At 48.7% G+C, this 16,067-nt stretch overlaps 1 protein-coding gene across 3 annotated transcripts; it reads right to left on the bottom strand.

The window, feature by feature from the left end:
- Nucleotides 1-8,217: 8,217 nt before the first annotated feature.
- On the bottom strand, nucleotides 8,218-15,093 carry Slc35c1 (solute carrier family 35 member C1). Of its 3 annotated transcripts, none has more exons than XM_057781885.1 (3): nucleotides 14,896-15,093; nucleotides 13,132-13,661; nucleotides 8,218-10,040 (listed from the first exon to the last, which is right to left on the bottom strand). In XM_057781885.1, exons 2-3 carry the CDS (start codon nucleotides 13,628-13,630, stop codon nucleotides 9,481-9,483), a joined length of 1,059 nt encoding a protein of 352 aa, XP_057637868.1. In that variant the 5' UTR covers nucleotides 13,631-13,661; nucleotides 14,896-15,093; the 3' UTR covers nucleotides 8,218-9,480. The 3 variants fall into 3 exon arrangements, with proteins under 3 accessions (XP_057637868.1, XP_057637869.1, XP_057637867.1); XM_057781886.1 differs by lacking the exon at nucleotides 14,896-15,093 and adding an exon at nucleotides 14,117-14,247; XM_057781884.1 differs by lacking the exon at nucleotides 14,896-15,093 and having other exon boundaries at nucleotides 13,132-14,251.
- Nucleotides 15,094-16,067: the final 974 nt, after the last annotated feature.

Genomic DNA, 16,067 nt, shown 5'->3' with positions numbered 1-16,067 from the left:
TCAGTACCTTTTTCAGCAGTGTAGTCACATCTTGCTTCTTCTGTGGCTGGTCAGGACTCCAGAGGAATGGGCTTCCTCCTTCCCAGATTTCTCCTGTTCTCATTGACCCACCTCTACTTCCTGTCTGGTTGACCCACCTACACTTTCTGCCTGGCTACTGGCCAATCAGCATTTATTTAAAATATAATTGACAGAATATAGACAATTGTCCCACACCATAAATATGTTAAATAAAAATAAGTTTTTAAAAATGTATTATCTATGTGACATAATAACCCTATAACATAAGTACAGGCAGGGATCTCTTAAGATGACAAGGGTTTATCTTCATATGAAAAGATCCAGGCTCCTGGGATCTTTTAGGCAAGTCACTGGCCTTCTGTGATGGATGCCTAGGAGATTAGTAATTCTGGCTGTGGCTCTGAGGGTGTTTCTAGACAAAACTAATTAAAGGTGGAAGGCCTACCTGAGTGTAGGTGCCGCTAACCCTTGAGATGGACAAAAGGGGAAACGAGAAAACCGGTGAAGGCATTTTCTGCTGTGTCCTGGTCACCAGAGGCTAGCTCCTCTGCTTTGCATTCCCTTCATGCCATAATGGGGATTCCACAGAAACACTTCCTGGGCTGAGGAGGTAAGAGTGTGTTGTAATGAGAAGTGCAGGCCCCTTATTTCGTCCCGCCTGGCTAGCTTATGCCCGAAATAATCACACGGAAACTGTATTCATTTAAGCACTGCCTGGCCCATTAGTTCTAGCCTTGAATTGGCTAATTCTCATATCTTGGTTAACCCATTTCTAATAATCTGTGTAGCACCACGAGGTGGTGGCTTACTGGGAAGATTCTAACCAGCATCCATCTCAGAGAGGAGAATCATGGCATCTTCCTGACTCTGCTTTCATTCTCCCAGCATTCTGTTCTGTCTTCCCTGCCTACCTATGTTCTGACCTATCAGGCCAAGCAGTTTTCTTTATTAATTAACCAATGAAACAACAGATAGATAGAAGATCCTCCTACATCATTTCCCCTTTTTCTGTTTAAACAAAAAGGAAGGCTTTAACTTTAACATAGTAAAATTACATATAACAAAACAGTTATCAAGCAAGAATTACAGTTACGATATTTATATCTATTTTATCTTTTATCATAACAATGGAAAACTATAACTATAACTAACCATTCTTCAACTCTATCAAAGACTCCAGAAGAATATAATATTACCCAAATAAACAAGAAGTAAACAACTTCCAAAACTCTAGAAATGACAGAGATATCTCGCTTCCTGTACAGTCACCCAAAGTTCTTTTGTACCGTTAGGGCATCTATCTTCAGCCTACAGGCCCATAGTATCCAGCAGACTTTTCCATGAAGCAGGAAATTCCAAAGACAGTTCAGTCACTTTCTTTTGTGTCCTGCAGAATGTCTCACATGAAACAGGAACCCTGAAAGACCATCTCATCTTTAGGCAAGTTCAACAGTCCTTTCTCTGTGGGTTCTTTGTGTCCAGTTTATGCAACAGTCCAGGCAAGAGCAGTTTCTTGCCCAAATGGCTAACCAACTCCATAAGGAGCCTCTTCGATGCCCATCTTCCTTTTGAAGTAGATTGGTGCTGCCAGGGGCAGACGTGTCTCATTGTCACGAAAAGCCCTAAGTTATTAAAACATTAAATGCCATATTCTGTAGTCTTTGAAAGATATGAAGAATGCCTATCTGAAATATATCTATGTACATCTAGAAAGTCTAACTAACATGACTACAAATGATTATTATCGATGATTATCCATTAACAACCTATATTTCCTAATTAAACATTACATTTTTAAATGAACTACACAATCACAATACCTTAATCAAGAGCAGAAATACATATACATATAACAAAATTATAAAATTTATACCAATGCAAATTATTCATATCTATATCATATCCCCCTTTAAATGTAAAAGAACATTTATAAACAATATTTGGGAATATGGGCACAGTTATTTCTCTCCAAACTGCTTCTTGCTGTATAGGGACACTGTTAATCAGGTCTTTCATGGTGTAACCTGTGTGTGAGGTTCATCTCAGTCGGCAGTTGAGTGAAGTAATTTTTTGAAGGTGTTCACAGCAACCTTTCAGGAGGGCGTGGTCCATCATACCATATTGGGATAGAAGCAATCCACAGGGTCTCATCCTCTGTGAAAACAAAAGAAGAACATCTTTTCCAAAGCATCATGTTCTTAGATCCAAATTTTGAAGTCAAGATAGCTTTATAATATATGTCCTGGTTTATCTTAGCAGCCCACACAATGAGATGTGCCTCTGTACTTCTTTACAGTCAAAAAATTAAAAAAAAACCCACAATATACAGAATCCAAACTCTCTGTGAATTTTCTATTTTTACGTATCTTATTTTTCTTTATTTCTTTTAATCTATAACTATCTGTACTCTGTCTCTTTAAAGACTTTACCCCTTTTTTAACATTAACTTTATGACTCTTTATACTCTTTTTCTTTATCTCCCAAGCCTACGTTTACCTAACAGTATGACCCATTTAGAGGTCTTTTATGTATGAATCTGTCCTCTTGTGAATCTGTAATTTTTTACTATCCATGAGCATTTTTGCTTTGCAGTTTTAAATCACTAAGCACTGAAGAATCTAAGCTGTGACATTCCTAGGTCAAAACCAGGTACTGCCGGCTTGCCCTGCCCAGTCCAACATGACAGTGCTAGCTCAGTAGGTAGAGCATGAGACTCTTAATCTCAGGGTCATGGGTTCATGCCCCACGTTGGGCGGCGATCCACAGCCTCTCATTTCCTGTGGAAACAAAAGAAAAATCTCTTCTCCAAAGTAACATACCTTTCGACTTCAATTTTGAAGTCAAGGTATTTTTAAAATATCTATCTTGGATTAGTTAAACAGCATTTATAAGCAAATATCTTTTAGCAGCTGTTGCTCCTTCCTCAGCATTTAAACAATTCAAAGAGGGCTGGCAAGATGGCTCAGAGGTTAAGAGCACTGACTGCTCTTCCAGAGGTCCTGAGTTCAATTCCCAGCAACCACATGGTGGCTCACAGCCATCTAGAATGAGATCTGGTGCCCTCTTCTGGCATGTTGTATACATAATAAATAAATAAATCTAAAAAAACTTTAAAAAAAATAAAAAATAAACAATTCAAAGAGAACATGATAGCATACAGTATCAAGATTCTCTGTGTATTTTCCATCTTTATGCAGCTTTGTTTTAACCTGTATTTCTTTTATTTTTACTTTTACTTTTTGAGACAGGTTCTCTGTATATCTTTGTCCTGGAATAACTCTGTAGACCAGGCTGTCCTTGAACTCACAGAGGTCTGCCTGTCTCTGCCCCCCAGGCATTGGGATTAAAGGTGTGTGCTACCACACCTTGAAGTCACAGAAGTCAATCTTCCTCTGCCCCTTGAAGTCACAGAGGTCAATCTACCTCTGCCTCCCAAGTGTTGGGATTAAAGGTGTGTACCACCACACCCAACTACTCTCTTTCTTTTTTATTTTTAAGGACTTTAACTTTTAGCCTCCATATATTTTTAACACACTGTAAAACATTTAGAGGTTTTCTTCATCTTTGAATCTCTCTTTACTGTATACCTTTCTCTTTCTGACCATATGAGTCTTTATAGAGAGGATTAAAGCCATGGCTTTGACGGCTTGATCCAGCCCATTCCTTAGCTTTCCAGGCTCATTGCGGAGGTACCGACTGTAGCCATGTTTATTGCCACAACTCTATGGTGTTTCAAGGTCCCTGCCAGCAAGGAAGCTGCAACAGTATGTCCACAGGCAACACTCAAGTCCTCTCTCTGTAGCCAGCCCTCCTGCCTCAAAGAGTTAGAGTTCACAGAACATCATGAGGATGTGCATTTAGATGTGCACCATCCAGATAAAAAGCCAGACATGGCCACATGATGTGGGACGCCTTTCTGTGTGCTGTGACTATGTTTAATACTATTGGTTAATAAAGAATCTGCTTTGGTCTAGGGCAGAGCAGAATACAGCTAGGCAGGAAATCCAAACAGAGACAGACAGAAAGAAGGCCGTCAAGGGAGGCGCTAGCAGCTGCTGGGAAGCAAGATGTGAGGTAACGAGCCATGAGCCTCTCGGTAAAATATAGATTTTTAATACTCAAAAAAGCAACATGGTTTATGGCTGAGATAGGAACTACCGGGTTTGACTCCCAATTCTGTCTCTTGCTAGCCATGTGAGCTCAAATCATTCATTCCTGTGTACCTCAGTCTCCCTGTCTTACACAGGGGACAACAGTACCCACAATGGGTTGCTTTGACAATTAAATGAATATTGTAAAGACTCTTTTTTTTGGAGGGGGCGTTTCGAGACAGGGTTTCTCTGTGGTTTTGGAGCCTGTCCTGGAACTAGCTCTTGTAGACCAGGCTGGTCTCGAACTCACAGAGATCCGCCTGCCTCTGCCTCCCAAGTGCTGGGATTAAAGGCATGCGCCACTACCGCCCGGTGTAAAGACTCTTTAAAAAGATTTTCTTCCTTACTTATTTATGTGTTTGTACACACTTTCTTGCCTTGGTGTGTGTGAATGATCAGAGTGTGAGTCCTCTTCTATCATGAGGGTGCCTGGGATTCATCTTAGGTCATGGGCTTGGCAGCAAGGACCTTTCCCCATAAGCCATCTCTCTGGTCCTGTTGCTGTTGGCCATGCCAGAGGAGTAGCAGTGGAAAGTAACTTACTTCAGGTGTCAGCCATCAGGAGGAAAATCCCTGGTGGGTGATCTCAGGTAGACAAGGTCCTCTGCTGGGCCTTCACGTTTGCTGCTGCCCTCTTCCTCTGGCATCTGCTTTGGTGTGAGTGGGTGTGGGGAGATCCTACTGCCTGTAATGTGGTGTGTTTGTCTCCTGGAAGCATCCCATTTTACTGGGCATTTCTACCTGTGGATTATATGAAGATGATTTCTTTCTAAGCGGTACTATCTAATTGATAATAATAATGTTAGTTTAAGTATAGTTTTGAAGATAAAAAATAAAACAAGGAAGTGTCACACAGCTAGAACACATGAGTTTCTATTGAGGAGCCATAGACGGTGGTTAAAGATTAAGAAAAATAGGGGCTGGAGAGATGGCTCAGAGGTTATGAACACTGACTGCTCTTTCAGAGGTCCTGAGTTCAATTCCCAGCAACCACATGGTGGCTCACAACCATCTGTAATGAGATCTGGTGTCTTCTGGCCTGCAGGCATATATGGAGGCAGAACACTGTGTACATAATAAATAAAAAAAATGTTAAGAAAAATAATTGAGTCCCAGTAGCCCAGCTAGTTTAAATTCTTCTAATCTTAGTGTTGGGAGGTGTGTTCACAGATTTTGGAGTGCATCGTAGCTGAAACAAAGCTTTTAAAATAACTTAAGGTTATATTAGATGCTTTTTGTTAAACAACTTTGAGGCGAAAAACCCAAGTAAACAATCTAAAGTTTCAGAAAGTCACGTAGTTGAATGAGGAACTTGTTAAGGTCGGGGAACAAGAACAAAGCTGGTGTACCTTTCTTGATAGGACTGGCAGATGACCAAAGGTGATGATTAGTTCCTTATACCCTTTTCCGCCCTCGGCCTCCTGATATACAAACTATTGATGAGTGCATATATATTCTAAAGACTTAAAGTAGAGCTGACTGATTGTTTTTCATGCATAAAAGTTTAGGTTTGCCATTCCTCTAAGATTTCTTCCAAGATAGCTTCTCAAGATAAATAATGAAGTGACGATTCTTTCTTTGTACCTGCCATATGTGGCCTGCCCAGCAAAAGGATTGGCTGAGAAAAAGTACCCTGTTTGCTCACATTCTGTTACTTAGTTATTTAGACGTGAATGTACATGGGTTCTTAGGATAATTGGTTTTTTACCTGTAATACGTAAAGTGTTTAATCATGTAAGGGATATGGAAAACATGCTGTTTTTTTACTTGTATTCACTGGAAAAAACGGAACGCAAACACATTGCATTTTTTATATTGCCCAAAAGATTTAGTTGGGGTTTATAAGCTGTAAGGGAAAGATTAAAGATGGAGTTAAAATGAGTGAGAAGGAAGACATCAAGAGTTAGAGGGAATTACAAGGAAGGAGAAGGAAAACATCAAGAGAAACAGAAGGGACATTTCTGGATATGGATTAAAAAGAGACTAGAGAATACAATTCAGAATACAAAGGAATAAAGAAATGGCCTGGAGGAAAGCATCAAGAGAGAGTGTGAGTGTCTTTCCCTAACCCCAAAGACCCCGTGGATTCCTTGCGAGCCCTGCGCTGCTGGAGGCTGGTCCTCCAGACAGCGAAACTCAGTGGCGTTTGCAGGTAAAGTGATAAATTAAATGAGTGAAGATGGGCGATAACGCAGTAGGCAGAGCCCTTAGGCAAGCACGAGGACCCAAGTTCAATCCTAGAACCCACACAGAAGCAAGTCTTTTTTTTTTTTTTTTTTTTTTTTTTTTTTTCGAGACAGGGAGAAGCAAGTCTTATAGACATGTGTGGTTATAATCACAGTCAAGTAGCTGAGGACAGGAGAATTCCTGGGACTTGTTCTAGACAGCCTTGTGGGATCATAGGTCCCAAGTCCCAGGGAGAGACCCTGTCTCATAAAATAAGGAGGATAGCTCCTTAACAGTAACACCCGAAGTTGACCCTTGGCCTACGCATGAGTGAAAACACACACACACACACACACACACACACACACACACACACACACACACACACACACACACCTATCAGCTTCTGACCTGGAACTAGTGGAAGGCATTTGGATCAGGACCAGGGTAAACCTGTCTATTTCAAGTACTTTGCTTTACAAGCCCAGAAACTCCCTTAACCTTTCTACACCTTATTTTCCTCCACTGCAAGTTTAAGGGCAAACAGTAGTTTTGAACGAAGACAGATCAAGCCTGGAAAAGAACTAAAGCAGTTTTTGGGCCTCATTTTCTTACCCGTCAGAGTCTACTGTAGGCTTACTGTCTCATCCTCAACCTGCTGCAGTGTCTCAGCAGGGGAGCTGCCTGGGTGACCCAGTCCCTTCCCCAGACACCCAGATGTGAGAATAAAGCATCTTCACAGGGTGCTCTGGCTGGAGACTCAGGAGAAGCCGCTGCTGCTGGCTACAGGATTCTGACTGCTGACCTCTTGTCAGTGTGACTCCTTAGAGCCTCCATTTCTATAAGGAACCCCAGTTTCCCTCAGACGATCCACCCCGCATTCTAGGCTAGTATGTTAGGACTCTCTTGCTGCATATTGAGTTTCTCACAATTTAGAGGCTTACGATGACCGGTAGTGTCTCTAGATGTTGAGGGCTGGGTGGTTGTGCTGGCCTTGCAATAAGGCACAGGGTAGCAGCATTCACCCACTGCCAGGAAGGGCTATTGGCTTGCAGGGGTGTATCCTCCACAGGGCTTTTCCACTCAAGGTTCACCAGTAAACATGGGCGCAGAAATGCGTACCCTACACCACACCTCAGAAAGCTTCCATTGCCTTCGGCATCCACCTGCACCATCCCCCAACCCAGCATTCTGGTAGGAGTGACTGAATCACAAGGACCCAACACAGTTGGATCTCATTCATATGACTTACTGTCGTGAACTGACACTCTGAAGTTGGGTGTCACGGTAATTCTCCCTCCTTCAAGTTGTTGGTCAGGTATGTGGTCATACAATGGGCAAGTTAACATAGCTTTGGCCCTCTTCCTCATCCGAGAGAAAGACCAGGCTCTCTAGGCTGAGGGAGCAAGCATTCTTTGGAGCATCTGCTCTGTGACAAGCACTGTAGCTGGTGGTAGCCCAAGGCACTGCAGGAGGCCCAGCTCTCAGTCTGAATTCTGCTACTTTTTTCCACACAAGCCTCTCCGAGCCTCAGTGTCCTCATCTGTAAAATGGGAGCATCAGTGATGGCTCACCCCAGTAGGAATGGCTGTGGGGATGAGTGATAGGCCGTCTGCCCTCAGTAAGCACACAGCCAGTAGCAGCTGGTACTAACAGAGACTCGAACTCTGGCCACCCACTTCCCAGGGTAGGTATATGGAGAATCCTTGTCCCAAGAGATTGATTGCAGGCTCAGGAAGGCTGCCTGCTGTAATTGGGTCCCCGCAGACTTGGCTTCTAGATCCCACTGAGCCTGTGTCCCTCACTCAGTCCACACACATGCTAGGTCTTGGTTTTCTTTCTTTTTTTTTTTTTTATTAAATCACATACAACTCAGGGCATCAGGCCTCACCAACTTCATTAGAACTTGGGATTGTGGGAAGTAGGAATCACAGGCTAGACACATTCTCCCCATCCTTTTATGACAGGAACAGAAATATCAGACATTACCCCAAGGAAATGGGGGTACAAAAGGCCCAAGAGAAGGGACTAGGGGAATGGCAGTTACCCTGAGGTTAGGAGGGTGTGGTGCTGGGGTTATGGTCTGAGTGCTTCTGTCTCCAAATTCATGATGGAGTCCTTATATTGAAGGCTTTCGGGGTGATCAGGTAGCAGGGTAGAACCCTCATGAATGGGGCTGGTGTTCAGCCTGTCTGTGCTTCTACCACAGAAGGGGTTTTCTCAGAACCACTGGGTCTATGGGCTCCTAGATCTTGGCTTTGCTGCCCCAGAACTTACAAACCAACTTCTGTTCTTAGCCACCTGGTCTGGACTGTTTTGTGACAGGAGGCAGATGGGCCAACTCTGAGCCAGTCGGCTCCTTTAGCCCCAGCCTCAGAAAACATAAATGTCTCTTACTATCACGGGGACTTGGGGGTCCAAGCACATGGCAACAGACCCCACTTCCTGCATAGAGATGAAGGTGTTGGGGGGAGTACGGCCAGTGAGCTGGGCCAAGTGCTGGAGAACAGGATGGTGGCCGCTCTGGGCCAAGAGAAGCCAGGCAGGTAAAGCCAAGGTTAGCGGGTGCAGAGGGGCTCATCACCCTACTTAACCTGCAAAGATGGGTGGCTCCCCCTGTTCTAAAGCTGAAAATAAGGAGTGCAGAGGTGTACGCTTCTCAGCAGCCACTCCGGGGTGCAGCTGCCATGGATGGGTCTGCCACACAGAAGAGGGCAGACCAGCCAAGCTCCCACCTCCCTCCAGAGGCGGGCGGGGTGTTCCTGATGTTAACAGCACCTGAGCGACCGCTCTACCTGCCCTGGGCCCCAGAGATGTGGGACTATCCATCTCCCTTCAACCAGCCACAGCGGGGTCATAACCCGTTTCCCCTGTGCAGCAGGCAAGACATTACTTCATCAATCCAGCCCTGTAAGGTTGCAGCTGGCCCTAACCCCAGAGGCGATATGGAGGTAGACAGGCCCCAGAAGGAGGCAGGAAGGAGTGCCATTCCCAGTAGGGATTCCCCAAAATGCACTGGGGCAGACAGGAGATTTGGCAGCTTTCTGACATTAGCAGGAAAGAGCCTGGCTCCTTTTAGATCATATTCTGAGGAGGATGTAAACAATAGTGCTCAGGGCCACAGAGCTGTCCCTGCAGGAGCTCACACCCCAATGGCATTCTTCTCGCCCTCTTTGGAGCTGGGGCTCTCCTGGGTCTTCTGCATCTCCCAGCCCCGGACCCAGGTGTAGGCTGACGAGCCACCCAGCACCATCAGGTTGCTCGCCCACCACAGGAAGCTCTTAGCTTCTTCATAGTAGAGCACGGCCAGCACCGTCTGTGCACAGGCCTTGGCTGTGCCCGACACGTTGTGGGTCAGGGGACTGGTGAATTTGATCTGCAGTCCTGTCACGTAGCCAATGGCGAAGCCGAACAGGCCACCCAGCGTCATCATGACCCAGAAGTGGGCACTGTCCAGATGAGGGAAGTCAAGGAGGGCACGGAGCTCCCCCAGCAGAACCATCAGGGGCAAGAAGAGCACACAGGCATTGATATTGTTGTAGAAGGTCAGGCGCCAGATACTGTTGTCTACCGCTGGGAGCACCTTCTTGGTGTAGATGGCATTGAGGGAGACGCAGAGGCTGGCCAGGACCCCGAAGATGGTACCCATCAGGGATAGGGTGCCCTCAGCTCCCTCTTGGTCTATACCCAGCCAGAAACCACCTGCAGCAGAGACAGAAGAGTGGCAAGGTGAAGAGGGATAAGGATTCTGAGACCACGGTTCAGACTGTTCCGTGGTCCTTACCTCATCATCAACACAACCAAAGTCTAATGCTGGCACCAAACAAGGGCTAAGGAAGTAGAACCCAGAACCTGTGGCCCCGCAGCTCCTCCAGGCACAATCTAGCAGGAGGGGACGGTAAAAAGGACAGTGTGACTCTGTCACCTCTGGAATTACAATTGTGATCACTGTAATGAAGGCTGTCGGACAGACAGGAACCTGATGTCCTGTAGGGGTAACGGTTCTATAGGAGGGCCAGTCGGTGGCTAAAGTGACCTTGGGCAAGTGACAGGACTCTAAGCCTTGGCTCTGGCTCCATCAGTCTAAGCTTTAGGTCAGAGTTGCTCCTGGCCAGATGCTGCTTGGAGAGTCACTTGGGGACTCTACTTATTCCTGGGTCATCTTCTGTCCAAAGAGCCTGCTTGGTTCCCCAGGCCACAGCACTAGGCTTCCCACATCTGGCTAGCCTCTCTCCCTCTCAGCTCCCCACACTACAGAGCTGTTTAGCTGCATCCAAAACATGCTCCTTCTTCCAGGGACTCTGCCATTCTTTGAAGTCAAAGCCATCCTCTCTGGGGGATTGCTTCTACATCCACCCAGATCATCCAGGCCTCTTCCCACTTTCCTGTTTTCTGCCCTTTAACACAATGCTCTTTGCCTGCCCCTGGTTGGTAGGTGCCTGCCCCTGGTTTGTAGGTACCTGCCCCTGGATGGTAGGTGCCTGTTCCTGGATGGTAGGTGCCTGTCCCCGGTTGGTAGATGCCTGCCCCTGGTTGGTAGGTGCCTGTCCCCGGTTGGTAGGTGCCTGACCCCGGTTGGTAGGTGCCTGCCCCTGGATGGTAGGTTCCTGTCCCTGGCTGGTAGGTGCCTGACCCTGGTTGGTAGGTACCTGCCCCTGGTTGGTAGGTGCCTGCCCCTGGCAGCTCTCTGGTCTCTTTATTTAGATCCTGCATTCCCACAAGGCAGAGGCTTACTGCTGCCACAGGGATCAGCAACACAGAATGCGAGGACAAGCGCAGGCATCAGTGAGATCTGGATTCTGACTGCTCTGAGGTCTTAAAGCTGAGCTACTTGGGTGAGGTTACTTAATCTCTATGAATTCCAATATCCTTCATCTGTAAAAATTGGGGCCATGTTCTTGCTCCCATGTTGACCAACCTACTCTTTGTCTTATAACTAAAATGATCTTCCTCCATGGCTCCCGTCGCCTTCAGGAAAACTGTACTCATTCAAATGTGTGTTCCCAGCCTGCACTACTCTGGCAGCCTCTCTGCAAGGCCTGCCTAGATTGCTCCTCCAGCTCCCTGCTCCCTCTAGAAACCCCACAGCCCTTATCACAGGAGGAAGGAAGGGAGACCCACAGAGGAGGCCAGTTCTGGGGACAGCAGAGTTCCACTTTCCCATGCCACCCAGGCGGACTGTCATGGTTCTCAGCTGCCTCACTATCAGCAACTTGTGACTTCGGGTTCTCCAGTGACTGTACCTTCCTGCAGGTAAATTTCCCCTTAGGAGGCCCATCCCTTCTAACCCTGCAGGGCACCTTGTAGGTCAAAGAGGAAGTAAGGAATACTATTCTCTTAGGGTGTAAGTGTGAGGGCAGGCGGGAGTCACTCAGTTCTGACAGCTTTTTACTTGCCCCTCTCTGGCCCAGACCCCTAACTGCCGGATTCAGGGGCTGCTCAGCCCGGGGAACATTTCTAGGGCAGCCTGGTCCCCACATCCAGAGTGCCTAGCCTGGGCCTCTGGGACACCAGAGAAGAGAAAGTAGGCCAAACAAGACAAACTAAAGAACCTGAGCAGGTACAAATGAAGGTCATGTTTCTGTCCGCCCAGGACTCTGAGGGAGCCGATGCCTTGGTCTCTGTAACTAGCAGTCATTCAGAGCCAGGCATGACCCTAACACATGCTGCCCAAGCCAGGAGCCCCAGCTACACATGACTACCAGACACGCAAAGACCGTCGCAGAACCAGGCTTTAACTTCTGCAGCTGAGGAGCTAGATGTTTAAAAGTTCGTCTGATTTTAATTTAAAAGCACATTTGATCTGTAGTTATTGTGTTTGACTGCACTGTGCTAACTTCCAATGGGTGGGAACAAAGCGGACTGGTGGGAAACAGTCAGAGAGTGTGGCATTCCAGACTATCTTAGTTGTGGGGCCCTGGCAAGTAGCCTAGCCTCTCCGAGCTTCTGTTTCCTCCGTCGTATGGTGGTGACTACAGGGATGCCACCACCCAGAGGGCTTCTGGGTAAAAAAGGATGCTACATGTACAATGATCATTCATGTCTGGGAAGATGGGTAAAGGTGCTTGTGCCAATCCTGATGATGGCAGAAAGGACCAGTTCTCAAATTGTCCTGATTTCCACCCATACACTGTGGCGTCCTCCACACACACACACACACACACACACACACACACACACACACACACACGGGAAGAAAAAATTTTAAGACATGTATCTACCCACTATTCCAGATGTTACCTCAAGGTACAATGTCAGAGGGAGACAGTGAGCTCATTAAAAGTGCACTGTCCTTGTAGAGGGACACCCGGACAGACAATCAGGATCCCGGAGCTCTTGAGAAGGAACAGCGGCATGGTGGTCAAGGTGGGATCTGAGGAGGGAACTGCCTATGTTTAAATCCCAGCTAGGGCAGTGATTAGCTGTGTGATGCTGGTCGAGTTACATAGCCTCTCTGTGCCTTGGTTTTCCTTCTGTAAAATGCAGGTTATATTTTACCTTGTCATGGGGTTAGTTGAGTTAATATGAATCCAATGCTTAGATCTGAGTGCCTGGCACACCTTAAGCATGCAGGCAGTGACAGCTGTCTATGCTGTAGTTGCTGCTAACATAATTACTTTCACCTTGGCTGCGTCCCTAACTTGCTGAGTGACCAAAAGGAAGTTGTTTTCTGCAGGGCTCTTCCTTTTACTGCTGATGCAAGGGACCATGAACTTACAGATAAAGTAAAGGTGCCCTTTAGGACTTCAGTTCGCCTCCCATCCTGCTCCCCACGGTCCCGGCCCCCACTCACCAATGATGATGCCACACGCGAGCAGGGCATAGAAGGAAGTGGTCTGTTTGAGCAGCAGGTAGGACAGGAGCACATTGAACACGGTGGTGAGTGAGCGCCCCACGTTGTAAAAGGCCACCCCCACGTACTTGAGGCAGAGGTTATTGAAGCTAATCATGCCGATGAAGACCACCGACAGCGGCAGCACGCTGCGGGCCACCTTGAGGTCCAAGTTCAGGGTGGGGAAGTCAACGGTGCCAGGGCAGCAGGTGGCCAGAGTGCTGAGGCCCTTGCACAGCAGCGAGGTCACCAGGCATTGGTAGAAAGTGACGAAGATAGGGGTGTCCAGCTTCAGGGAGGGGCTGTCCAGCAGGTACTTGTTGAGGAATACCATGGAGATGGAGATGAGCCAGTAGAGAGAGACCACCAGCGCGATCTGCAGCGCCCGCAGCAGAAACGGCTTGTTCCTGTTGTCTGCATCGGCCTCCTCGGAGGCCACAGAGGCTCCAGTCAGCGCCATGCGCAGGATCCTGGACCGCTTCAGGGGGGCCCTGTTCATGGTGGCAGAAGAGCTGGGTCACCCCACGACCAGAAACATTCCCTGGTCTACAGGGCTCCAAGCTGCTAGGGTCTGTGGGTGCAGCCTTCAATTGTCACATGGGGTGACCTAACGGTCCCCTCGGTCTTGGATGAAGTTCTCCTTCCGGATTTGCCCAGACGCGCCGCTCCACATCGCGCTCGCTCCCAGAGGAGGGGGTCATGAGGCAAGACCCAGGGAAGGGAGAAGGGACTAGCTAAGGGTGTGGGCCTTGACAGCCATGGCCGGCTGGAAGACAGGGGGCTGGTGCCTAATAGGGACGAGTCGCAGGGAGAAAGGAAGGAAAAGGGACAGAGGGCAGGGTGGAGGAGGAAAGAACAGGACGCGGACCGCGTGGAGAGCAGAGCACCGAGAGGGAGGCGTGGGCTACGCGGAGGGCGGGCTGCAGGAGCACCCGGAAGCGCTCACCGAGCCTACGGGAGGGCGGGCTGCAGGGAGGGCACGGAGCTCAGGGAGGCGACCTGAGGGACACTGACAGAGATGTGGCGGACGCAAGGCCTCACCGAGGCCGCGAGCCAGTGCGAGTTCCGGCTCAGCTTGGCAGGTCCGGGGCCGCGGCCCGGGAGAGGCGGGCCCAGCGCGCATTTCCTGACACGCCTCCGGGCAGCCTTAAAGGGCCCGGCTCCCCGGGCCTTTCGCCTTTCCCGCGGCCGCCGAGAGCGCGCACCATCGCCAGCCAGAGCGCGCCGGCACGTCTGCACCTGTGTCCGTGGTCCTGCCCTCTTCTGGGAAGCCCGGGAGGACAGGGAAGGGTTCGCAGGTGCTGGAGCCTCTCCCATTTCCTGGAAGGGCTCTGTCATTCGCCCCGCCACCCTCGCTGTCTGTTCCCCTGGCCTCTTCAGCTAGCCTAGACTTGGTGAGTTGCTTCTACACCATCTTCCCAGAAAATAAAATACTACCCCCGCAACAGCCCTTTGCGCCACGACACCCCCCGCTCCTGAAGCTCAGGCTATTTGGGAAGATCTTGTTGCAGCCCTCTCCTTTTTCCCTCCCCCTCCCTCCATTTTCACCCCTTCCAAACCTAGTCAGGAGGACCCAAGGTCCCAGAGACCCCAGCAGCACTTGCAGAGGCCGGAAGCCACCTCGCCTCCACCAGATGAAGTCCATTTTGGACTCCCAGACCACAGCCTCTGAGGTTCCCAAAGCAGCATCCCGCGTCCGGGATTCCTTCCCTTTCCAGAACGTACCGTCGGTCCGCTGGACTTGGCTCTGGCGCCCTGGCGCGCGCTGCTGGCTGGTTCAGGGACCTGACGCTCACCCCTGCGGTGCCCTCGGGTCTACCTGGCAGCACCGCCCTCGCCTGCACCTGCAACGCTGCCCAAGCCGCTCCCCTGTACGACTTCCTGCTCGCTGTCCCCAGCGCAAGCCACGTCGGGCTCTGGGTGAGGTGGGGCGGTTACCCCGGGAACCCTGCCAGAAGGTCTCTTTCCTCTATCTAAGAACAAACCTGTCTCCCACCTTCCGCCTCAGCCCTACTGGGACTCCTCAGTCCTGTTACCATCGCTGGCGCGCCCCTTGACAAGGCTGCATTCCTGGCTCTGCGGGTCCAAGCTGGTGCTTCCAGAAGGGCGTGGGTGGGTGAACTGCGACCATTACCGGAGGAGGGTACCCCTCCCCGTCCCGCGGACTTGGTCTGAGCGGGCACCAGCTCTAGGTCTTTTACTCCCGAGCTGGGAGGACTGGCTTGTCTGTGCTTTCTTCCTAGCACCAATTTTGGGCGGGCAAGTTTGTCCCAGGCCGAGCTGGCTTCCCTGGGGAAACTACCTAAGTAGTGGGGTTTCAGTCTTCTTCCTTGTGTGGTTGACCATAAAGATGTCGTGTTTAAAATATTTCAAATAATACTCTATTAGCCAGGCCTGATGGTAAAGGGCCTGTAATCCAGCTACGGTAGGAAGATAAAGTCTGGGTTACAGAGAAAATTCAAGACCACTTAGTGAGACCGTATCTCAAAATAAGAAGCTTTTGTCCCAAAATAAAAGGCAGGTGTGGGCACACACGAGAGACACGGATAAAAGGTTGTTATCTTTTATAACATAGTTATATTTTATAAATAGTTCTGTTAGACTGCTTGCCTGCCATGTACAAGGTCTGGGTTCAATCCCAGTACAGCCAGGGGAAAGGGTAGGGATCAGTACTATTTGTCAGAATATAAGCACATTTAGCTTAGATCTGTTGGTTTTTATGGACAGCTACACTCTCCACTAGGACAGGGGTGGCACTGGTTGCAGTTGTCCAGCCTGAAGGGACAAGCGCTCCATTAGGAGAGAGAGGTCCCTGCAGTGTCTGAGAAGCTGTGCCTGGGAGCCCTGTGTGCCTCACCGGGGGCTGCATATGGTTTAGTGTAACTAAGTAAGGTTAT

The sequence above is a fragment of the Chionomys nivalis genome, chromosome 9, assembly GCF_950005125.1.
Source record: "Chionomys nivalis chromosome 9, mChiNiv1.1, whole genome shotgun sequence".
NCBI classification, from domain to species: domain Eukaryota; kingdom Metazoa; phylum Chordata; class Mammalia; order Rodentia; family Cricetidae; genus Chionomys; species Chionomys nivalis.
This window is presented reverse-complemented; position numbering and strand designations above follow the sequence as displayed.